Raw genomic sequence first — 26,653 nt, 5'->3', positions numbered from 1 at the left:
CTGCCACGGCCTGAGCTCTCCAACACTAATCCGGCAAAGCAAGAACAGGCTTAAGCATGTGAAAAGCCACATCAAATGCAATGGGATTAGTCATACTTTCACAATCTTTGCCGTCTCAGGGTCAGAACGCTCAACCCCAAGCAAAATTGAGCCCTAAATGCAAGCTGGGAGCCAAGTTCTGTCCTGCCCTATGTTTGCGCCAAAACTAGTAAGAGTAGCACAGGTTAAAAAGTCAGGGCAGAACTTGGAAAAAGAAGTTCAATATTAATTGCTCTGATTTCAACTACATCAATGTAAAAGTCATGACTCTACTGAAGTCAGTGGAGACATATAAAGTAAAACTGCTGTAAGACTGAATCAGGAGAACTATGTAATTTTGCCCTTTGGTGCATTTGTGGGACTCCCACTGGAGCCAGCACAGGGCAAAAACGTGTCTTTAGAGATATATGGCTTATACAGACGCAATTGGGTTGCAAAAGATTTTCAGTTCTGTCTTCAAGTTGTTTCTGGACCAGTAAAAACCCAAACAATTTTCAGCACACTAAAGAAAGATTCAGTCTAAATCCCTTACTTTAAACGCCCCAAAATAAGTTGCTTCTTGTGATGAATCCAGTAGCAATGGGTTTGATACCTGGATACTTATCATTTCACCAGATTTTAATTTAAAAAACCCTCCTACATTGACAGAATAAAAATGAAATTCTGAATTCCCTGACCAGTATTTGGTGCTTCCTCCCTTCATCAACACATCAGAGCGCCGTATTTTAAGGTTTGTCTTAGTCATATACACCATCAGCTGAAGCCCTCTTTTAGTCAGGTTTCCTGAAGTTTCATGATGTCTAAAACAAATGTTGGCATAAAGGTAGTAAAATCCATCTTGATTAACAATTAGCTTTCCATCACTGAATGTCATATTTGATAAGTTTGCCTGGCCTTTGTCATGATGCCAGGATGTGAGGTTCACTTTGCGAGTTCCTGAAGAGAGGAGAGAAAAAAATTCATAAACTTAACAAAACTCAACATGTAGAAAGCAATCCCCAAGTTTTTAGGATCAATAGCAACTACAGTTATATAGGCTAAAGTGAATATTAGACAATTATGATAAAAATTAATCAGAAATTTCCTTTTTTCATCATGTACTGCCATATTTGGCTTGCTATTTATAACCATCTGCCCTCCCACCAACACAGCTACTGGACCATGGTACAAAACATTTACTTGGCCAATAGTTTTATTATGCTAAGCAATCACACAACAAGCTCTGTATAGAAGTTGTGTTCCACCTAAAACTCTATTCAAGTAACAAATACTAGAGAGGAATTTGAAAAGAAAAGTTACTAATGAAAAAAGAGCAAATCTTGTCATCAGTCTTTAACCTGTAAGTGTTTGCAAGGAATAACAAAAAAAAATCTGGAAACAAGTTAAACTGGTAATTCCCAAAAGAGAAAGCTTATGAAACTTTCCTATATTTTATGTTCTTGTGACTGTAGTGGGACAAAGGTAGACATTTTCATTTGAGAAACCAAAAAACCAGGGAAAAATCAGTACAATTGTGCATCTTTAGTACTACACAATAAGTTGCCTAGACTTTAGATAGCGCTTCAAGTATTTATGACGTAACAAACCTTTTTATGCAAAAACAATGTTTAGAGTTAACCCAGTGCTTGCATATACCAGAATAAGGCTCCACAATCTGGTTTAGTCATATCCTAGATATCTAGGGTAGTGGCCCACAGCACAATCCTAAATCTTTGATAATTGTACAAATACTTCTAGCTGGGCAGTTATAGCTATTCAGAAGGTAAACTCAGATTCTTTGTCTAATAGCTAGGGGAAGGTCTTGCAAAAAGAGCTTTAGGAAGACAGATGTGATTCTGGATGCAGTGCTCTTTTTCTTTTCTTATTTTTATTTATTTTAAAGTATTTTAAGTGTCAAACTAGAAACAATGAGCTGATATTCCATGCTTGGAGGATAACAGTCCCCTTCAAGTTGTCTTAAGCTGGAGATCCACAAATTAGGAAAGAAAATTATGATAATATTCTCTCTGTCTCTCCATAGAACATCATGCATGTGGAAATCAAACTACACATATAACAGTTATCAAGTCTGACTACCAAAAAGGAGAGATTAACAGAATTAACATATGTAAACAAGCATTATTGAATTCCTTCTAACAGGTAGTGTAAGCCTTTTCAGCTCTGCCTGCATGATGGTGGTGTGGTAAACAGGAAGCTGTTCCTTATCTGTTAAGGTGGCTGAATGCTCTGTGAAGAGAACAAAAAGGAGCTGAGAGACTGAAGATGCTTTGGTTAGCTCAGCACTGTCACTGAAAGCTAATTTCACATATACAGGTACAAATGTCCCCCAGAAACTCTGGCCCAAAAGGCACCTCATCAAGTTCCACATTGTATCATCTCTTGGAGGTTTCAAGGTGGTCAAATCTCAGATGTCATTTCACATAGATCCTGGACATTAGAAAAAGGTTCTTCATTGAGAGGGTGGTCGGTCACTGGAACAGGCTCCCCCAGGAAGTGGTCGCGGCACCGAGCCTGTCAGTTCAAGGAGCATCTGGACAACGCTCTTAGTCATACAGTTTAGTTTTAGGTAGTCCTGCAAGGAGCAGGGAGTTGGATGATCCTTATGGGTCCTTTCCAGCTCAAGATATCCTATGATTCTACTACTGAGGCTGTGCTAAGAGATGGCCTGGCAGGAGGTCAGATAGGCACTGAGAGAGAGCATGAGTCTTCCTTCCAAACCTGGTCACATTTGACGCTTCAGTTTGGTTTTGGTGGCACAGTGTTAAGAAGCAGCCTGCAACACCAGGCTAGATAGCATTGCTACTGCAGCACGTGTATTACGTAGAGGTTTATCACAGTATTTTCTGTTGAGGAGCATGCCCTGCAGCATACATCCCACAGTCCCTTCCACCTCTCCAGCTTCACCACCATCCCATTATAGCACCATCTCATCTCACAGCCCCTGCCTGCAAAAACAGAGGAATAGGCAACAGTGGGAGGAGAAGATCCAGCCAAGGCCCATGGGCATGCCCACAGAGAAAACAGCACCGTCCTGAGAAAGCCACGCAGGCCCTGACCCTTCCTGATACACACAAGCCGCTAACACACTACCATTTATTCAATGTAATACACAGGGCATAACACTACAGATGAGAGTTGGCCAACTTGTCCTCCTAACCACTAGCAATTTTCAGCACACAAGACTAACCCCATTTGCTCCCTCTGAGGCACCCACAGCAGCAGGTCCACACAGGCACCAGACGACCTTACACTTTCAGCTCCCAGTGCATCTAAATGCCTGCTTTGAATATTCAGTTCCTTATTCTCCCAACATCAAACTAAAACAATCTATTCCCACCAAAATTTCCATGGCATATGGCAGGGCCCAGTGCCCTCTCCTCCAAGCATGTATCGAGGCGTGCCCCAGAACCGCCAATGCTCATAAGCGTGCTGGAGGAAAGCCCCAGGTATATTTAGTTAGTTAAGATGCCTGCTGGATTTGTTTGTGCAGAAAGACGTGAGGGGAAGTAGGGACAGGGGAATTTGAGAGCTATGAGTCTTCCCTAACTGCCAAGGGGAAGCAACTTCTGCATGTGAGAGGAATACTTTGATAGTAGTCCAGAACAAAAAGCTTCTGGCATTCTTCCACAGAGACTTGAGCAAAGCACAGGCTGTCAAAGGCAGATCATGAATAGTTGCTCCCCTATGGCTCCAGTACAGCCAGGTAGAAGTTATACAAGCAAAATCATACAGAGAAGCCATCTTCTATGCAGTGCCTCAAAAAAACTTCTGAAAACCATCAATTAATTGGAAGCAACAGTAAGATCTTAAGTCTCTTAGCCTGGAATTATTCACCTGCAAGAGATGCTGAGATAGGGGTACCAGAGTACACCTCTGAAGCACTGGGGATAGCTGAGGAAGTTGTAGAACTTCTTGTGCGCAGCGTTAAGTGTGCCAGAAATACTTCCCGCCCCAAGGAGGTTGGGCTACCTTCAAGATGAGGAGGATAAGCAGGAAATCACTGTTTGGATTGGAGGAGAGGCACATTAGAGGTGTGGGACAGGAATGTATACGTATGACAATAGAAAGGCATGCCAGCATGCTGTGACTGACTGGTGGCACACTGGGTAGCTGCTAGGCAGATTTTATTTACCTGCCAAGTAAACTTTACTTGCCAGTTTTAATCAAGTAGCAATTTTAAAGAAATCCTTAGTGGGAATGCACAATTCTCTACTGAAGAAGGGGGAAGAGAGAAAATACATGCCACAGTTGCTTGTAATTGAGATGCTGAGAGGGGCTCTGGGTGGAGTTTGTTCACAGTTTTGGTGTTGAGAGGAATATGCATCATTCATCCATGGTCAGGTGGAGGGACAGGCCAAGAGATGATGGAAGATGACCCTATCTGTTTTGAGCAGGGGATTAGCCTAGATAACTTCTGGAAGTCCCTTCCAATCTAAATTATAATGCTATGGTTGTATTAACTGAGGCGGACGGGCGTTTTGCCACAATTCAGGGCTTCAGAAGAGGCACACCACTGCCAGCAGCACAGCACAAAGATGTAGGAGTTATGCCATGCAACCTTTAATGGAAGGAGTGAGCAGGCTCTCAGCACTTCTGGTGGCAATACACCCAAATTTGGATACACCAAAACAATCAATACCCCAAAACAGGCAGAGGAGAAAACTGGAGCATACAAGAGTCAAATCAGCTGTCCATATACCAGAAACTCTGAAACATAACCCAAGCCATGGGACAATCAGAAATGCTGCAATACGCTATCTTCTGTAATAAAATTTACTATGGAGCCATGAAAAAAATAGCACAAGTCATGTTGACAGAGAAGGAAGAGGTCAGAGAGATACTAAGATAACCTTCCAGACATGGTAAAAAGCATTAAAAAAAAGTCAAGATAATACACAGTTGTTCTGGTAACTGAAGACAAATTAAAACAATGTCTTGGATATTTGTGAGCATGAACTAAGACCAATAGAAATGAGTTTCAATAAAATTAATTAGTAAGAAGGAAGATGATTGGAGGGGAACAGAGGAGAAAGTAGCCCTGTATTGATGATTTGTTTGCATCCTAGTAGCTTTCAGGTATAAATAATGCCTGAGGGAAAGACCAAAGCACTGTTTGCTCTGAAAGACTGTTTTAGAGGCAAAGGGCAGCTAAGCCAAACCTGTAGCTGTAAATAGCTCAGAATACTACAGTGTTTCCTTAGACAGCTGAAGGTATCAATTCACATCCCAAATGATATATTTAACATTTACATTTATTTCTGTTTGTGATTTTCTCCTTTAAACTGTGACTAATTTCTGTAATCAATTTATAAACCAAAATTCACTGTTCTCATTTAAAACCTAGGTAGGATTTACAGTGAGCTCTGGTAAAAAGCAACCAGCAAGCATCCAGCTCTAACCTAAGGCAGCAAACAAAAAAATACACACAGCAAGCCAAACCACTATGGCTTTTGCAGCCAAATGATGGGTGGGGACACCAAGACCTGGGAAGGGGTATCTTCCCCCTCCCTCGCACTCCCCCCAGCTGCAAAAGTCCATCTGGGGCTTGATATTATTGTGATCTAGGTAAAAGGAAAATGTTCCCTCACAGACACTGCTCAGTGCCCCTTCATGAAGGGTGTTCAGTGGCAAACTACTTAAAATAAAATCCTGTTTGACAGTGAAGAAGACTGATTTTTTTTCCTGACGTTGTTTATTTTGGGTCAGAGTGATGACAGTAGAGAACCTTAAAATACTAAGTACAGATCTGTCCAGACTCACGGATGGCATAAAACAATTCAGAAGGATTTCAGACATGTAGGGTAATGAATCAGGGGAAGAAAACAGAAATTGCCATTTGCAGTCAGAGGAAACAGGATGGGAGAGAAAAACTCCTGGTGACCCTCAGGCAAATTCTTCATCCTTTATGCCTGCCGTTAACCTCTATGCCACCCAGGCAAGTGGGTACTGCCTCATACCAGTGAGCATGATACTAAAGTGCCTCACAACCAGTAGGTTCAGGGTTCCAGCTATCCATAAGAATGCAGCCCCTCACTGCTGCAATGCCCACAAGGACCACAGAAGCTGTGTGCTCATGATTAACATCCTGGCAACGCTTTTCCAAAAGAGGCAGAAACCATATGTGTCAGATCAGGAGGGAGTATGTCCAACTCATCACATTGGTAAGGGGTTGATCTGCTCCAAGGAGAAATAAAGCAGCTTGTTGTCACAGGCACTGTATTTCTGAGAGTTCCTGCAGCCTGTGCTATTAAAAAAAAAAGTGAAGAAAGCAAGCGAGAGCAACGCCTCCCTTGCCATTACCCACAGATGTGCTAGAAGGTTAATGCAGTGATGCACAACAGTAAAAATTATCAGCTGCTAGCCCTGATAAAAATACAGTTTACAGCAACATCCAGGTAGACAGCAAATAAATTCCCCGCAGGAAAAGGTGGATTTCACAAAGTATGACACTGACACACTCCACTTCTGCAGATATAAGTGATCTGTCTCTATGATTAGCAAATTAATTGAATCCTTCCAAAGACAAAATGCTAAGACAAGTTTACTGATACTGCATCTTCTACTATTGACCTATGTCAAAAGCCAAAATCTGACTGAAATAGAAGCTTGTCAGGAGGTATTTGAGCTAATAAGAAAGCTTGTAGAAGTTCTGACTGCCATCTGACAAGCTGCTGAAGCTCTCTGCTTATAAAGCTCTGGATCTTGGCAATGCCAATGCACCTGACAGGAGAAAGAATCCTATCCCTCCAGGCAAGAAGCTAACCCCTTGTGTACAGAAATGCTTTGTCTTTAAATAGATAGAGCAAGAGCAAGGTATTACTATGCAGGCTGCTGAAATCTCAGATTTCAAGCCTCAACACAGCATTCCCCTTTGGTTTAGTTATATAAACCAGAAAAGCAAAGCATATAGCTTAATTAACAAGGAGTTCAGCACTGCAGACTGTATACATCTTCAGAGGAAGGCGACAATGCCCCCTCCTATCTTGAGTCCTCCATCTGATAGCTTCAGAATAAACTCTGGTTTACTTCTAGCACACCAATGAAGATTGTTGTGTTGAGAATACAGAGAGAAAAATCTCAACTGACAGTGCCCCAGGGCAAAAAAGGAAACGGTACTAGGATATCTTAAAATTGTAGGAATGAATCTTTTCCTCCGGAGAGTGTTCCAAGGCAGACTCATGTCTTGTTCCCTCATATTGTACTAGAGAGGATACTCCCAAAGCCATCCAAAGATACTTGTGGGTAGATAAGAGCTCTGGCAAGGTAAAAGCATGCCATCCTCTTACCACAGGGGCAGATAAAAGCCATGAGAACATTTTTTCCCCCTACTCAATAGCTCAGAAACACACTGCACCCAAGTCAACACACTGACCAGAAACCCTGTTGCTGAGAGTACAATGCTGTGATCTTTGATCTTCCTGCTACTGGACTAGATAGATGCAGACGGACCCTTGTGAAGCTTTGCCATGTCTGAACATCAGGAAGGCCCTGGGAGTCTTGATGTGAAAAAGTCTATACCAGCCCTGCAACATAATAATGAATGGAATATGACAAAACCTTTTCAACATGCCATTAGCAGAAGGAAACACTTGCTATAAATTCAGTCCTATGCTATCAGAGTGCAATGTACTCAGAGGGCACGAAACTGGCAGGCAAGTTATAATAGTGACAGTGAGACTGCAGTTCTAGGTTTTCAACACCTCAAAATGAAAGGTGTGCTTCCTTTACAGCAAGTTCTTACACTGATGGGCAGCTGACATGCATGTGTTGTGTATTCATGTAAGATTCTCAGCTTCCAGATCCACCCCGAAGACAAATGCTGTGTCACCCAGTACAGACCCAATTACACTTCAGCACACAAAAGGAGTGTTGCTGTGAAGGGTTAAATAGGTGGATATAAGACATTCTTGAATTTTACAACAGAAAACAATACATTTCTTCATCTGATAACAGGACAAAAAAATCTTAGACTCAATGGAAGGGAAACATCTTCCAACCTGCAAGATCTGGGTTCTGGCCTATCTTTGTGCTGGTATATCCTGTGTGTATGTATGCATACATTTGTGTGTATGTATACCTATAGCTCATGTCCAATGTGAGTTAAGAACTTCAGATGCGCCCTACTAGCCAAAGAAAATAAGAAACTTCAGAGGAGAGCATTCAATGCATATCTTCATTCCTCACCTGAAGACAGCACAAAAGGCAGGCCAAGCCCTCAGAGCTTGATCATGAAAACTGGTCATTTGAAATGGAGGCCATTTAGCACATAACAGACTGATGTAAGATACCTGAGGGAAAGGGGAGCTATCCTCCTGTTAACATTACCCCTGCTGCCTCTGAAATTTATTTATTCTCATTATCAAAAGCCTCCAATTTATTCTAATTATCAAAAGCCATTTCTGAAATCCTAGTCTGTTGCTAGTATTGCTGAACTATTTTCATATACTTCACTGTTTAATACATTTATAGTAGCACTGGAAGTATTCACTTAAAACTGAACTTACCAGATGGAATATTCTTATCATCAATAATGAGATGGGCAAAAGGCTGCTTCTCAGGTTTGCTTCTCTTGTACAGATCCATTCCTAATGCCTCCATTGCAGCTAGAGATAAAAGAAATTGCATTACCTCAGAAAGTCAAGTTTAGTAGAACTAAAATATTTCTTATTCATAAACCAGCACCTACCTTTTTCTGGTCTTGGTGGTGCTCTTCCCATGACACGCTGGACTTCCTAAAATGAGAAAGAGCCATTGCTTTGATGCTGTCTTGGTTTTGTAATAGTGTGTATTGCAGGTAGTTTGCACAATTACAACACACTGTGTGTATGTATATGTGGGGGTTGTTCTACCTACAGTATATTCAGATGCCTGGGATACAAATCTCATATCTAAAGGATGTATAATATGAACACACAGTTTAGCTGCCACAATCAAATTACTTCCTCTGTCCAATACATCTGATAAAGGTGGATAGGAATGATGGTGTGTATGATGACTGTACTATTTATTGAAGTAGTGGTGACAGGACGTTTACAACCTTTCCTGCTTATTGCACTTGGAATATTTCTCTAAGTGTAATGGAACAATGACTGCTAAGAATGCATCACATAAACTAATGGAGTTTATGAACTGATTTAATTACTTGGGGTCAAAAGGTAATGAAAGAGGCAGTTCTACATAGGGACTAGCGTGTAATCACACTAACAACTAAGGGAAGCTAAGCTCTGAATTTCATTTGTGATGAGGGAAACGAAAACCTCCACCCCTCACATTTGATCACTAACAGGGAAGGTTGCAAGACTACAGGGCTTTATAATCAAGGCTCACTTCTAACAAGGTATGCAGGAACTGAAGGATTAAGCATCTTCCACATCTGTACTGGGCTAAATGGACTGGGTGCCAGAGTTTGGAAGTATGCATTCTTCAAAACTGCAGATGCATTTTACCATGAATTAAACCCATGTTACCCAAAACCAAGAACAGGACAAGTAACAGACATCAGGCACCACAAAAAGCCTTGCTTTTAATGATCCCCACCTGTTTTCTTCTTGAGAAAACATACAAACAGCAGTTTTCAAAAATCTAAGCAGCCTGTTGTTGTTACAAGCCTGGACTGAGTCTTGGTAATATTTCTAAAAAACAGGGGTAATATTCTACTTGCTGTTCAGAATACCTCATACCATGGAGCCATCAAGATGTTTAGTAAAAGGAAATAATTTGCTGAAGCTGGCAAATCGTATCTTATCTTTCAAATCTAAGAGTGATCCTTTGTTTTGTCTTTATGTCACACATACTGCTGTTTGTCTGATTCAATACCATGTATATGCAATACGCCTCAGATTTGGCCAGATCAGTAACTTTCCACTGTGCTCTCAATCACTGTGGTGTTTTAAAATTTGAAATCCTGCTTTGAAAACACCTAAAGTCCTGCTTTCATGTAATTTTGCAGCAACAGTGAAATCTAACTCCTTAGCCAGTGCATTCATTACTCTCACTTTCCCCTTTCAGTAGGTGTTTAAATGTTAAACCAAAATGAAAAGCCACAGCAGTATGGAAGTTGTAGTATGACTATCAAAGCATAATAGTTCAGCAGAGATATGCTGATTTTGTAGATAAGAATCATTAAGATGCTTTCTGCTGTAGAGACAAGAAAAGCAGAAGAATCGCAACTTCAAAAGAAACAAAACTCATGTCCACCTCCCCCATTTACATTCACTTCCCCTCTCTGATCTTCCTACTTCAATGTCAGTTCTAGGAGCATGAAAATGAAGCTCAATTCTAGGAGCTGCACACCAGCGTCAGCCTCTAGCCACACTTGAGCTCTTTAGCTTCATCAGAAGTAGGAAGACAACAAAAAATTTTAAGTACTACATACTGCGAAAAGTGGCAAAGCCTCTGAAGAGAACAGGACTTAAGGTAAAAGAGACTGGGAGATGGACCACACTCAGATTACTGCACCACACCTACTCTCAACCCTTTCCCTAGAAAGGGGAGACTCCTTTGTTTTCTTGCTTTCTTAATGGAAACTTCTCAGATGTGGAGTCTGCTTTCATATCCTTTCCTTCTGGGGGATGTGATAATGTCCTTGCCTGGAGAGCCTACTGGGCAGATCCAAAAAGAGCTATGTATATTTTAACCTCCTATTATCTAAACTGGCACTAAAAAAATCCCGTCCTTGCTAACTACACAGCCCTTGAAGTCCCTGAACTGGACAGTTGTTATCCTCCTCTTAACCTACATTTTTCTTAGGAGTATAGAGTTCTGCTTCTGCACTTTTCCAAAGATGCCCTAGCTTGAGCAGCTGCGTACCTCACCTTCTGAGATCTAGCAGCCTGACTCAGCTCATCTTCCATGCAGAAAGGCTCTGGTTCCTCATGAAATGCAGCCTGAGCTGCTTTCTTTCTAACTGTTGGTGGTGCTGTTCATCTACAACATCACCACTTGGTAAGCAGAGCAGCTACCCAGGAAGACTTGGGCCCACAACTCTCCTTGTCCTGATGGTCTTGAGCCTACTTTCCCATTTCCTAGGAGCATCCCTCTCTGACAGAAACACTCTCCTGTACTCCTCTTGAAGCTATGCTACTATGCAATTAGGAATGCAACTGTCATTACAAAAAAAGGGAGGTTATAAGCGTGAGCCCAACACTAACACACTGAGAAGAGCTGGAGACTGGCTCATGTTCATTGACTCTTCTGTGTGCTTGTCATTGGATTAGAAGTGGCTAGCTTGTGGCCAGAAAACAGAAATCCTCCATCAGCTGAGTTCTCCAAACACTGGACTACTGTTAAGTTCTTTGCTTGATTCTGACCAGCCCCACAAAATTTTGATATTCCTTTCTGTTCTGTTGCCCAGACATCCAAAAGGAAGCTGAAATACATGAACTAGTCCCTAGATAACAGAGATGGAGCTGTAGGTTTTCTCCTGAAGAATAAGTAGTTCAACACTTTTTTTTTACTTCACATTTCTATAGTTCCAAGGTGCTGATACACAACCTACCTTAGAAAAGCATTTTAGCATGTACTTGCTTCCAACCCCAAAGGACTCAAGGGCCACATTTTTCAGTGAATGTCTGAAGATATCCAGATATCTAAAGATGGCCCTTAGTGGGATTATAAAAATCCCCTGGTACCCTTTTTGCAAGGAATTAAGAGCTAGGATTTTCCAAATCTTTAAAGTATCAACTGCATTCTTTAGCACCTGAATGTCTTTAAGTATCTCATACCTAATCACAATGTACACTACCATTAAGAGAGCAGAAACAGCTCAGAATCTGTCACTAAGACACTGCTATGGCATGAGAACTGCTGACAAAATATTACCAGTGACTTCTCTTAAGACTGCCACCCACAGAACCATGTGCGCTACCAAGCTGTTGAGTTATTTTTAGAAAAACTGTACACAAAAATCACACCACTCTGTTAGTCTTACAATAAGCTGCACTTTTACACCTTTGCATCATTTGCTCACTGCCCACCAAGTCAACTCTGCTGGCCTGCTTCCCACATTCCAACCTCCTTCATACAGTCACTGTTTATACAACAGACAAGCAGCCAGTCAAAAATGAAAAATGTGTCTTCCTTCATCCAAAAAAATTTAAGAGGCCATTGGGAAGCTGCAAAACTTTCACATTTTAAAAGCTAAAATCATGCTTTAAGTGCCTGGAAAGTTGGAAACTGTTCTTTCCTCTTCCACAGCAGGCTGCAGGTTTTAAGCCTTAACATCTCAGCATCTTCAAAACAAAAACAACCCTTGCTCTTCAAGTTATGTCCAAAGTTGAGGATGTGGAGACAAGGCTGAACACATGACATTTGTGAATGGTTTTTCCTCTCCTTTGGCTTTTACAGTATCTCAGTATCTACTTTGAGCAGCTATAAGTAGCCTTTCGAGACCAATCAGAAGAGCCCTCTGGACATTCATGTGCTTCAGCTGTGATCTTAAAGCTCCTTTATGCAGTTGTTTCTTCTACCTGAATGCTTTAAGTCCAGCTAATACCAGGAAGAAGTATCTGACTATCTTGCCGGAAATTCAGCAATTTGAAGAATGCTAATCAGGAAGGAAGTGAAAACTAAAGTACATGAACCAATATTCATCAGAAGATAGTTTAGAAATCAGCACTACAACCTCTATCCGAATAAGTAGTCTATTGCCTGCAGAAAAAAAAGGGCATGTAAGGTTGTAGGATGGAAACTAACATTTTAACAACTTACAGCAATCACTTGTGAAACCCTGACTTTGTCCATAACTACATGCACTCTAAATGTCTGCTAAGTATACAGATCTCTTTATAAGTGCTGTCCTGGAGGTCTAGCAAAGTACTCTGTTGCCATGTGGGAGACTAGTTTACGCCTGAACTCCCCAAGCTGCTAGAAGCTGGGAGTATTGCCAAGAAAACTTACTTATGAGTTGACCTAAGATATGTTTGTAGTCCTTTCTACTTCAGGCTCATAACAGACTTCATAAGAACTGTGGTTAGTGCATCTGGACTGCCAAAATGTTTTTAGGGTTACATGCAAAACAAGTTAAGCACACAGACAGACTAGGAAAAATATATTATTTGTCTGCTTGAAAGTTTATATGCAATATTGAAAGCGTGCTTTCTACTGAGCAAGCTGCTCCCTAAGCAGTATTTTTATCCTAGAATATGTTAAGGAATTCACCATTAGATTTTGATTAAAAGAAAATCTTTAATTATTATTTTTTCATGAGACAAATGTTTCTAGACCTGACCTTGCAGCCCTACTACACTGGTTTTCATAAGAGCACTTTCATTTTCAGCATCAATCCCTGCTTTAGATTTAAGCACTAGGTCTACAGGTGCGCAAAGAAAACAGATGAGAACCAGTGCAGTAAGCTAAAAGCTGTAACCAGAGTATAAACCTGAGCAAAACCAAGTTGTCTATTTTCATTTCCTGAACAGCTTGAATTGCAAAAGAAAAAACATTGAAAAATCACAAAACTTAAACGGTATTTTAAAGTGTTCCATTTCAGTCACTTAACACACTGCCAATTCAAATGATACAGGTTCTTAAAACACACACAAGTTAGATCCTCCTTCAGGAAAGCAAAGAAAGCACAGACAATAGGAAACCTCTTTCAAGTCACATTAGCTGCATTCCCACACATAAAGGACTAGCACAACTGGAAGTAAGATTCAGCTGCATCTCTGCCCTTCATTGTAGCAGAGCTTTACATGATAAAGTATAATTTTGCCTTAATACTGTTTCTTTCACTTCTCTGATGTACCAAAAAGATGCAAATGTAGCCCCAGGCAAGCATTTTCCTATTTTTCTGTGTCATCAATATATGATGACAAAGCATCCAGAACACTGACCCAGCTGCTTAATACATTGTTGCATTCAAAGGAAATTCAGAGTCTGATTACTTTGGCAAGGGAATTTTTATTGTTCTCAAACTAATGGTCATCAGCCAAAAGTTATCCCTACTCACTACTTATCTTGGCCACGGACATTGCAGCATTTAACCTCGATCCAGAATGGCAGGATATGCAGCCTCAACTAAAGCCAATGCCTTTGTTGAGTAACCAGCAGCAAATGACCAGAATACAGGGCTTCCCATTCACTTACTGTAACAAGCTCCTTACTCTGTCATGGGAGCTGCATGAACGAGCAGTCTAGTACCAGCACACAGAATTAGGTGTAGTGTGAGGCAGTCTATAAAATGCTGGAAGACAGAACTAATCCTACAGAGTTAACCTTTTTTTTTTTCTTCCTTAAGCTTTTCAAGGAAATGGCTAGCAAATGGGATAAAACATGAACTCCTAGGTTTCTTTAAGTTTTGTTCACAGAAAGATCTGTCACTCAGGGTACTCCATTAAAAGCAAGCATTAGCAGAATTAAAGTACCATATAATTAACTACAATTCACTCTGTAAAGTGTACATGAGTTTGGCTCAAACCTAATGTAGTATCCTTTATGAAAAACTGACAGTTTTATGCAGATGTGAAAAAGTAGTAATGGACCTGGTAAGCCAGGAAAACCAAATACCATAGCAGACATTCAGCTTTTAAATAGCCCATAATTAGCACTAAACACTATCGTGAACACGCAAAGAGATCAAAGGCAGTAACTGCAGTAAGAGGTGATTGTGACATATACCCAGCTTGTCTAGGCTTCTTCATTAGGGCTGACTTCTTTAGCTGACTACTTTTGTTATTTGTGTTTGGGAACAAGCTGTCATTCTCAACTGCTGGGCAAAGACTGCCCGGTTATTGTGCTACAGCAAACTAGCTCTTCTGCCAGTGTGGCACTGGTCTGCACAGAACAGAGAAATGGCAAAGGGAGCAAAAAGAGAAAAAGGAGATACTATCCCTCATTTTGGGTTGCAGAAAGAGTAAGAAGCAAGCAAATGTTATCTCCTCTATCTTTCAGGTGATATTTTGCTTGTCAATGATCTTGACTTGGGAGAATCTTGTCAGAAACAGTCAGGAAGATTGCTTTGAAAAAAATGTGGAACTGTCCTTTCTTATGAACATCCAAAGCGTTGGCAAACCTATACAAATCTTAGGATAAATGACTACCATTCAGGCCCATCCAAATGTCAGAATGGCCAATCAACTAACTGCAATCATAGTTTTCTCAGTGCAACTTCAATTCTTCCTTTCTTAAAAAAAAAAGTGTTTGAATACAGAATTGGTTAGCCACTACCAGGTTCATGAGCAAACACAATATGATCTTGGATGCAACTTGAGGTATTGTTCGAACACCAGAAAATACTTTGTAGAACTTACCTCTGAATACAGATGTTGGAAAAATTGTTTTAAGTTCAACAGGAGCAAGAAATAAAGGAACACACAGTCTGTCTGCCACTTACCTTCTGCACAGCTCTTTGGAGAGCCTGTTTCATGCTTCTACATGATTCCGGCATTAACTTTGCTTCTTGATTTTCAAAGGATGCATCACGCAAATCTGTATTTTCTTGATGTCCAGAAAGTGTTCTGACACAGTGTGCGTGTTCTTTTGAAATTCTAGTAGGGTCCATCTGAAACAAAAATATAAGCACAACCACAGTTTTAAGTGTCTGTCCAAGATACATTAAGAGCATTTAAGTTAGGGAGAATTTTCAACCATCTAAAAGTTTGGCACCTAGCTGAGTTTCTTATCTAAATTTTCATTGTAAACAACTAAGAAAGAAAAAGTTCCCCGCATAGAGGTTTATTTCATCAAACAAGCATGAGAGATAGGAGAATGAATTATCTTCTGGAGCTGCCTAGTTCATTAGCTTAGACTGGATATCTGACTTTCAAAAGTTAAAGATAAATCCCACTCTTACAGTAAAATCAATAATCCTGAATTCCATTTGTGACCACTCAATACAATATCACAATTATTTCAGCAGGCAACATACACAACCATCCTACCTGTAAAAACTATAGTTTGCAAGACGACACACAAATGCCAAGTAGAGGAACTTGGGGAAAGTATGTACAACATCTAGTACATCATTTTCAAGAGGAGAAACAGAATAATAGTTATCATTTATCACTGAAACTATTTTGTGGGCAAGAGATACTGCTGCATGAAACAGTCACCAAGTAAGACAGCACAAATTCAGAAAGACCAAAAGATGATAAAACCATAGCACAGAACACCTCTGCTTCATGGGTCAAAGGCTGGTAAACCTAGAATATCTGGAAGGTATTTTTAGCAATCAGTCTTTGTGATTGAATCAAATATACTTAAACTGTAAGTTTAGGATACTCCTGAATTCTATCAATTAGGTAAACTGGAAGGATATTCCAAGGATTAGGAGTGTGCCTTGGCAGAGTTTAATTGCATAAACATTATTTAAACCATTTCACCCTCTCTCCACACACTCCATATACTTTACACTCAAGAGATATTAACCACTATCTTTCAGAGATGCCCTAAGACTCTCAGCAACTGTTCTCAACTGGTATTTATTCTGCTCTTACGTCAGGCTTGAAGAAGGGTTTGTGTACTCAAAACCTTGTCCAAGTTCTCTAACTGTATCAGCTTGTCTAATAAAGAACATTTACTTCTATTTTTCTGCATAAGGTGGAAGGAAGAATTTTATCTGAGAATTACAAAAGGTAATACATTATTTGTAATCACGATGAGGGTGAGAGCCAAGACATTATGGATAGTGCCTGACCACTGTTCAGTTTCCTTTAACATAGCACTGAACAAAACATATCATCAAAAGGAAGTTTTGCAGAATACAAAACAGTCAGAGTGAATCAAACATGTTCTATCATTTGTTCACATGAACATAAATTCAACTCCCTAACCCCAAAAAAGAACCAAGTTAACTTAAAAGCATAAGGTTAGGATTACTGAGATGAATTTAAATCTACACCAGTCAGGCAGCCATCCAACAGGCACACAGTGCAGAGAAACATTTGTTGCACAGATGGCAACACCAAATGCTGCCTTGTCCGTCACCATCCTTCTGCTGAAGTCTCCAGGTAAGAGCTGTTTGCCTGATTCATTCAGGCCAAGGTCAGCCCGTGTGACCTGGTTTAGCTGTCTCAGTTATCCCTGCAGATTTGGAATGAAACAGGTCAGAAAAGGTTCACCTGAAGATCAGAAAATGCTATTGCTTTGAGCAGAGGGGTAGAGATGAGTTACAGAATGGCTTGGAGACAGTAACATCTTCCTGGGGTAGCCTGACACATCTGAATCCAAAGTAAAATTTGTGTATAGCCATTACAGCTCTATGAACTAAGCACTAAAAACCACACTAATGACTTCTGAAGTCAGCTAGTGCAGTGCAGCCCCATTAACTGTGTAAGCTAATCTAGACCAGCACCTCTGTGCTCCCACCTTCTTCACCACAAAATTTCATTCCTGGTTCTCAATATCCTCTTCTAAATCAATAACCTGTGAGGAATGTTTGCTGATCTAATTTCCTGAAAGATTAGCAACCTGAAACCAACTCACTTCAGGTATCAGACAAGCATCAGAGCCAGTACAGGGACAGGCACAGGAATGAAAGAGCAGGAAGGCAGCACTAGCTTTAACGATGTAAAACTGCACCCTAAAAGCATGTCTCAGTATGTTCCACTCGTATCCAGAACTCAGAAAATCAACTGTAAACTGAAAGGAAAAAAATGAAGTGCAAAATGTTTACCAACAGCTGCTAAAAGGCAGTTAATACAGAATGACCTGGGTTGGAAGGTACCTCTAGAAGTCTCTAGTCCAGCCCCCTGCTCAAAGCAGGGACAGCTTGTAACTTAGGTCAGGTTGGTCAAGGCCTCGTCTAGACAAGCTTTGTGGAATTTCCATCGATGGAGACCTTAAATCTCTCTGGGTAAACTGTTCTACAATTTAACCACTTCTACTGTGTAAAAACACCGGTTTTGACATCCAGCTACAGTTCTTCTTGCTGCAATTTATGACTGTGCCTCTTGTTTTTGCTGGGCACTTCTGAAGAGCCTGGCTCCATCTTTAGGTAGCTGAAAATGGTGATTACCTTGCCTCACCTTAGTCTGTTCTTCTTTACGTTCAAAGAATCCAGTTCTCCATTTCTGATACACTACGGTCCCTATCACAGTGGACTTCTGCTGGACTCTCTCCAGTTTGTTGATACAACTCTGGTACTGAGGGATGCAAAACAGGACCCATTATTCCAGACATAGCCTCTTACATTGGGATTGTTAGAGACCTCAGGGAGAGTCTTCAACAGGATCTGGATGTCGCTTCCCCCCTCCACACACACCACAGGACAGAAGATAGAAAGCCACGCAAATAACTGCCAGTAGCTACTCATTTTTATCAGTAATTCTACTAACGAGAGACTATTACCCCAGTTTTGGATTTAAACACATCTGAAAAGTAGACAAGAAAACTAGTTTTACAACACAAAGATCATGAAATTTGTAAAGGCCTGAGTGTCCAGCATGACAAATCATGCATAGCATAGACTTACAGCTATCACCCATCAGCAATCAGTCAAATGTGTCACACAACACTGTGCTAGAACAGTAACAGCAGATTGTACAGAAGCACTTACTCGGATTATAGTTTGTCTGCTGAAGGCTTAAAACAGAAAACCAACAACTCTGCACCTACAGTTAAAAGATTGAAGGCTTAATGGAAATGCTGTAACTGATAGCTTCAGCAACTTAAAGCTGTGCAGCCAATCCTGACAAACTGCAGGTCTCTAGAGATTTAGTGTTTGATAAGGTGACGCTCTGATCTTGGGACTAGCTAACCTAGCTGATTGCCCTTACCTTTTTCAAAGAATACCTAGTCTTCACCACATTTAACCATGGAAATTAGCTCGCTTGTCTGAAAAGGCATTCTCAGAAATCCTGCATCTTGTGTCTTTTTATAAAGAACACGTCCCTAACTGCCATGGCTGTAAACCGTTATTACTGAGCACTGAGACCAAAACTGGGCAAGAAGTGATGCACAGAAAAAACTTTCAAGTTTGAGTGTTTTGAGAAGAACTTCTAAAGAGCCAGACGAAATACCAGAATGGTCTACAGGAATCAGCTTGCTAACCTGCAAGGCACAGAAGGTGAACCTTTGAATAAACAGAGACCTTCAACATGAAGTCTTAAATATTTAATACCTGGAAGAAACATCAAGATGCAACCAAAAATATTGGAGAAAGCTTTATAACATGTTAAGCAAGCTAAATACCCTAGAGGAATTAACCTATTTAAATAGAGGAGTGTCTAGCTTATTTTTCCTATGTTACTGTTGTGTGTACATCCATTGTGTCTGACCTTGGAATCAGATCAAATCTTTTGGTGACCCTTGATTTTCAGCATCTCTAATCATATAGTTGCATCTCTGGACTCCTTTCACCTAAATCAGGGCAGCCAAAATGAACTTCAGCATTGTGGGTGAGACCAGATGAATTTACAGAATTAAGAACCAATTTTCTCATGTTAAGAAGATTCATTTTGATTTTAAAAGATGCAATACATTCCAGCCAACTTTACCTACTAAATGTCGCCTCAATTATGCAATGGTACAGTATATACTCTGTACTTAGTTCTTACAATAAATGTTTACCATTTATACCTGTACTTATTTTCAAACTTAAACCAACTTCCAGATTATCAAATATCACTTTGTACTCCACAATCTTTCTTAACCACCAAGAAGGTTCCAGGCTTCCAAAAAGCACTAATGACCCCCAGCAAGCGGTTTTCCATTAGCTACTGCCCTAGCATGCTCACAAAACTTTAGATGAAGTCTGAAAGATGATTGTTTAAAAACATACTTTCATTAAAGTCAGAGTTCCACAGATGCATGAAGTGACAATGAAAATCTGTCTTCCAGGTCCCCATTTATCCAAGTGTGAATTCTTCAGTGTGGTAGAATACTTAACATTTGTACAGACTTTTTTTTTTAAATGGGAAAAATGGATAAGTTTGGAGTTCCAGGTTAAACTATGGCAGTTAGACATCCAGCCCCCGTATTTGGATTTAAGCACTTCCCACTTGTTCCACTGCCCTCCAGTTCAGTCAGTGTTAGACTAAATTCTTACTCTTTTATGATCTGAGTACTTTAAGGAAGTGGGCCAGAAAGAAAAGTTTAAAAGCAAAGCTTTTGGAGACTAGCATTTACCAGTGAAAGTTTAATAAAATACTTTGCTCTCTCACCTTGTGCTGTGCACAAGTCTCTATTATGTGATGATCTCCAGCTGCTCTGAGTATCTAACTGAGTTTTCATGGCATTTTAATTGATCATGAGCAAATATTCCTCATGAAGTACAAGCAAAATAAACACTTAAGACCAATTCATTTTGTTAGTGTTTAATTTCTTGGATTCAGTACATTGCACAAAACTGTCCAAAAAGAAAAGCCAGAACATGTTAACATGAAAACATCTTAATGTTTTCACATTTCAGAACAGTATTACCAGAATATTGGTAAAATTTAATTGTTAGCTTTTTCTTTCTTTTAGATATACCAGCTCATTGTCTCATTTGCATTGCGCTGCATTATTTCTTGACCACAAACATGTGTTTACCCGTGAAAATCTAGTGTCAGTCTTAGTTATGTGTCTTGTGAAATTCCAAATGCTCAAGCCACAAAATAAACAAAACTAAGGAAAAACCAAAACCTCAACTATTGTCTCAGCTCATGTTGTGTCATGATCCAGCCCAGTATTATGCAAATACAGATAAAATGTGTATGGTAAAACTGAGTCAGAGTTTACTCAGCCTCTTACGTAGACTTTTAAAGAGCTTGTAAAAGGTGTAATTTCTTAATATCAGCCTATACAGTCAAATCTTGTAATTCACATTTGGTTAATTCACCAACCAAACAATCCAAATCTTTTGATGCACAGCTACTACTATTAACTTATCATTTTAACAAAATACACCGTAATACTTAAGTTCTGTTATTAAAGTACAAATTTAGATAGCTGAAATCTGTACTGAAAAGTACAAATTGAGATAGCTTAATACAACTAAATTTGACAGCAATCTTTTCAAAAGAAAGAGGTCAGACCATGTCCCCTATAAATAAAACAATCTGCAAGACAGTTAAATAAGACTTAACTTCTGCAGGACCCACTATATTTTTCCATCTATCTTATTTCACAATAAGAAACTGGTGAACATATATGGATTACGGTATCTTATTATTGTGAATTAGGTACTTACTTCAAAAGTATACTTATTATTCTATTTTTCAGTGATGCCAAAGAAGACATTTTCTCCATTAGAAATTTTTCAGGCAATGACTTCGGTCAAGTCTACATCTAGCTACATCGTCTCTTTTAGATGTTTCAGAAGTTCAAGTTTACAAAGGACTCCATCCAACAGCATCATTCCAAATCTACAGGAACAAGAAACTGGCAAGAGAATTAAGCTGCCAAATGCAGAACTACACCCGGACTATGTAATTTTTTAAATCAAGGAAGCTGAAGAAAAATAGTTGTTATGGTAAGAAAGCTCTTTTTACCCTTTGTTAGGCATGTGTGAAACACTGACATGAACCTACCAGAAAGAGTCCTTAATAAAGGGGCAGGAGGGAAAGAGAATGGAAAAATAGGGTTTTCAAAAAGTATACTTTCATTAGTTGTTTTGATTGCAATGGCTCTCTAGCCTATTAATCAATGTATAGCTGTGCATTTCTATGAGCTATGTTTTGACAAAGATGTCTTTTCAAGTTCATGCAGATCTGGAGTGAAAAACATTTCTCTGCCACAAGCTGAACTAGACATTAATTTATTTAACTGTCAAGCAAACAAGTAGCTTTAAGCTACTTTACAATGAGTCCCAGAAATTAAATGTCACTCTTCTGAAGCATACAGGATATGATTAACTAAGTACTGTATTGCTGTTCCATTTTATTTTTGTAAAAATGGCAAATGCAAAGCCATTGTCAGTAAGAAAATACGAATTGGTCTGCATAATAAATGATCAGCAGCGTTACTGTATATTTGATAGTCATTCATCTGCTTAAGCAGGTATACATTTGTGCAATATCTGGTTTTGGAGTGCACTGTTAAGAAATCCAGTCTGCTACATCAAGATCAAGCACATCTACCTAGAAAGTAAACTGAAAGAAACACGTTTCTACTCCCCACTGACTTCAAATGAAAAGTACACACAACAGAAGTACCACTTCCATATTAACAGAGCTATATTAGCATCCGACGAAAAACCCAAGCAGAAAGCTAACGCCTAGCCCTGAGAAGCAACCAGCCAGCAGCCCCCCACTTCCTCTGAGAAGGCTCAGCTGTGTGGGGGTAAGAGACACAGCAGCGAGCGAGCGAATCCAGTCAGTCAGCCGAGCCGTTTCCAAGAAGCGGGCTCCTCTTCTCTCTGAAAGCCTAACTGCTCGTCACCTCATCTCCCCCACAGCGATACCTCCCTGTGCTCCTTTCTGTGTGCACTGCTGCCTCTTCTGAAGCATCCCCTGGCAGGCTTGCGGCCTGGCAGGCAAGGGGCGGCTCGCTCTCAAAACAAGCTCCTGAGCTACAGTGGGCACCTCCGGCCGATGCCCGCTAATGCACAGACCCCACTCCACAGTGCCCCTGTGCAGTCTGAAGGACAAACGATCCCAAGTGGTGTTGTGTGGTGGCTTTTTTTTTTACCTTGAAGACATTTCTCCTGCTGGTGAAACATTTATGGCAGCCAAAGACCTCAGCTACATCAAACCGCTCTCCAGTGAATAACTGAAAGCTGATCATTAAAAACCAAAGCCCTGCAAGACTTCTGGTGAAGGATCATTAAACTCCTTCCTGAGTCGGGGACCCCTCACATCCGACCTCGCTGAGAAATCCTGTACCTCAATATGCACCATTAGGCCACAGCACTACCTAGAACACCTCAGGCAGAGCAGCACCAGCAACCAGGGGATAACACAGGCCGGGCAGATCCCCGGGAGCCCTCCAGCCCGACCGCTCTCAAAGCTGGGCCAACTTCAGAGCCAGATAAAGTTGCTCTCTGCCCTTTTTTTAATTAATCTCCTCAATCCCACCAACGCGAGCACCTTCGCCTCTTCCGAAAGGGGTGGGGGTGCGAGGCGGGCGCTCCCGCCCTGCCCGGCCGCTCCCTCACAGCGCGGCTGCCGGCGCCCAACGCTCGCCGCGAAGTCGGGAAGGGGCCGCGCCGACCCCTTCGCCCTCACCCCACCGCCGTCGCCGGGCGCCAGCAGAGGCGCCGCTTACCTGAGCTCGGAAGTAGAGGAAGAGGGCGACGCTGCAGACCACCTGCCCCAGCCCCAGGAGGACGAGGGCGGCCAGGAGGGAGCGGGAGGCGGGCGGCGGGTGCGGGTGGGCCGGCAGCGGCGGCGGTAGCGGCGGCGGTGGCGGCGGCGGGGCGCTCTCGTGGGCGGCGCCGCTGCCCAGCTCCTCGCAGCCGCGCAAGTACTTGGTGTAGTCTCGGCTGGCGCGCCGCATGGCGCCGCGGGCAGCTCCGCACCGCTCCGCTCGGACGGCTCCACAGGCGGCCAGCAGCTCCGCGGAGCTCCCCAGCCTCGGCAAACAACCCCGCCGGCCCGGCCGGGCACCTCTTATAAACTGGGCGGCCAATCAGCCCTGGGCGGCGTGCCTCTGCCCCCCCTCCCCTCCGCCGCCACACACATCACCACCGCCCCCTCCTCGCCTCCCCACCCCGAGCAGAGACCGGCCCCCGCTGGCCCGCGGCGGGAGGGTCGGGTCGGGCCGCGTCGGGCCCGCCCCTGCCCCCGGAGCCCCGGCCTCCGCCACCGGGCCGGTCGCCCGGCGATCGCGGTCGGCGCTGCTCCTCCTCGCGGAGCGAAACTCTTCGCCTCCCCTCCACCATGAGTGAACAAAGTACAGGCAGCCCTGCCTCGGCCGGCTCCTGCCGGCCGCCGTCCCCTTGCCCCCTCCTCACCCTTGGCCCCGCTCAGGTTTGTGATGCACCCGGCAGCCGAGGCCTCTCTTAGCCCGTGGTCGCGGCTGGAGGGTCCTTTTCCCCCAAATCCCGGGGTACCTGGACGCGGGCGCACCCCGGGTAGGCCCTCCCTCTCAGTCATCGTGGGTGGGTCCCTTTGGTGGGTCCAGGTCCTCAGGGGACCAGAGGCCTGTCAACCCCTCCGCGTCTTAATTCACTCCTCACTCAGGCCAGGCTAAAATGAGCACAAATGGTGTTGACTTGCACTGTCCAAAACAGGCAGCATAGTTCAGAGTCTTTTTAAAGGACTGGGGCAAAGAAATGGCAGAAAGCTGTGCTGGCAACTGACAGCTGCTGAAACCAGATCAGAGCCTCCCCATCTCCCCTCATGCAGCCGGTCTGCTACAGAGGCGTTTCCCAACACTTGGTTAGGAACAACATCTTCCTGCGCTTCCCACGTCTCGGCTTGCATTCAATACTGAAACCTCTTCCTCATAAAGTCATGCTACGGTTTGTAGGCACTTTCTTTCTCATGGTCCTCTGGGCGTCCCATTTAGGTCAAGCCTCCCCTTCATATACTTGCTCATTTAGAGTTTGTCTATTTATAGTCCTTCCTGCCTCCATGTAGTCTTTCCTCCCTCTGGACTTTCGCTCATCAGCTTACCTACACTTTTGGAGATGTGACTGTCCCTTCGGTAGATCCATCTTATGTGCCTAAGTAGTCCACTTTCCACTAGTGGAAAGCGTTCTCATAAATCCTATGAAAGTGCTTGTTGCAAAGGCATTGCAGGTGTATTAGGTATGCAGCCCTGTAAAACTCAGTGGGGAAATGGTCCAGACATAAAAGCAAGTGAGTTGAAGCCCTGCTCAGGCTTTGAAGAACATGGGAGAATGACACAGATCCATGTAGGTCACTTTGACTGTAGAAAAACAGTCTAATTTTCGACTCTTGATACATGACAAAATATCCTGTTTAGGTCTGCCTAACCTAAGAAACTGAGAAACTTTACCTCCCAAAGAGGTTGACTGAACCAGACATGATTACATGCTCCAACAAATTAAAGGAAACTGTCTGAAATACACCAAACCACCATGCAACAAATTACTATCAAAATAAGCTGATATCATTTAACACTGGACCCAAATAGTGCAATAACAATTACTTCACCAACACTGAGACACATCTGAGAAAGGATGGTGAGAGCACCTGCTTCCCAGCATCACCCACCAGGAAGTCATGGAGCAATACCCCAACCTTGAATGGCTCCTCCTATCTCTTCTTTCCAAATGCTTACATTTATGCTCGGAAACCTTGGTAGCATTGTGGTCTGTAGAGAATTTGAGGAATTGTTTCTCTAAGTGTGTCTCAACTTTTCTGAAAACAAAATGAAGGTAAACTAGCCACCATCCCCTGTAAAATAACCGTGAAAATGATTTCGCATTATACTGAGCTGGACAGCCCTGAATGAATCTTACGTTGGTCTACAATAACATTTTTTTCAGGAAAGGAATAACAGTGAAATAATTTTTTGAAAGACATAACTTTTTTTTAAGAGTCTACGCAGTTTTTAAAATCTAGTTACCAATTAGTTATTAAACAATTGATAAAGGAGAAGTTAGGATAACATCAGTGATGCTAGCAGATGGTTTTTGATGCTTTCATATGAGAAGGAACTCAAGAAAGACCTCTGCTCTTTTCACCTTGGAGCTCAAGTCTCTTCCTAATGAAAACGGAAAAAGTTGTGTAAACTCTTCTTTTGCCACCTTAAGACTTTACTGTGCTCTTCTAGATTCTTACAGAAGGAAACCCAAGGAGACTTTCACTGAAGAGCTATGAGGATCTGCAGACACTATCTTTAAACACTTTGTTATATATGAAAGCAGCTTTCTGCAGAAAAACATGCTTCGTCCAGGATCACTACTTCATAAACTATCTTCTTACTGGCACCATCTTTCATATTACCATCACTATGCCACACTAGGGAGGCCTCATGCCTGACCTGCATGCCTATGTGATATCAGCCTTCTAACTGGCATCTTATATATATCAAGCCCCTCTATTTCATCTTCATCCACAACAATTTCATCCTCACCAAATCACAGATGCAACTACAAGCACCCAGGTACTTGTATCCAAGCACCAGGATATCAGAAGCCACCTCAAGAAAAAGACTTTAACCTTCCCACCAAACCAGCGTGGGTTCCTAGGATACACTAGGATACATACATGACATCTGGACTTGGATTCCCTCATTGATTCCTACCACAAATTCAGCAACCAGAATTGGCCATCAAACTATCTCTGGAAAATTTACATCAGCATCAACTTTCTAGACACCAAGGTCAACATAAAAAATAGCAACCTTCAAACTACCATATGCAGAAAATCCACAGACCAACACACCTCCTTCCACAAACCATCAGCTATCCAAAACACACTAGAAAAACTGATATACAACCAGCCCACAGACATCACCTCATTTGCTCTGAGGAGAACATTCATGACACGCCCTCATAAAGCTACAGATGATGTTCATCCAACAGTGACACTCCTCTAGGATCGCATATTTGAAGAAGCCACCTAAACCTTATACAAACTTACTACAATATAGACAGAAAATCCCCCACTGGGTATGACGTACCACAATATGCAAGAAATGTATACTGGAAAATGTTAACAAGTTGCAACTTAGGTTGGAAGAAAATCATACGTTGAAATGATTTTTCCTAGAAACACCCCTCCTTCCCTTCAAATGACACTCATCATCATTAGCTCCATCATTCAAAGCAAATTTCCGGTAG

The 26,653-nt window shown here is 41.8% G+C and overlaps 1 protein-coding gene across 1 annotated transcript; it reads right to left on the bottom strand.

Moving 5' to 3' along the window:
* Positions 1–284: 284 nt before the first annotated feature.
* TNFSF11 (TNF superfamily member 11) lies at positions 285–23,394 on the bottom strand. The gene is made up of 5 exons (XM_072854265.1): positions 23,164–23,394; positions 15,371–15,538; positions 8,726–8,771; positions 8,544–8,642; positions 285–975 (listed from the first exon to the last, which is right to left on the bottom strand). Exons 1-5 carry the CDS (start codon positions 23,392–23,394, stop codon positions 554–556), a joined length of 966 nt encoding a protein of 321 aa, XP_072710366.1. The 3' UTR covers positions 285–553.
* Between the last annotated feature and the right edge of the window lie 3,259 nt (positions 23,395–26,653).

The sequence above is a fragment of the Ciconia boyciana genome, chromosome 1 (genome assembly GCF_034638445.1).
Source record: "Ciconia boyciana chromosome 1, ASM3463844v1, whole genome shotgun sequence".
Taxonomy (NCBI): Eukaryota; Metazoa; Chordata; class Aves; order Ciconiiformes; family Ciconiidae; genus Ciconia; species Ciconia boyciana.
Note: the sequence above shows the minus strand (reverse complement) of the source record. Positions and strands in the feature narration are given on the sequence as shown.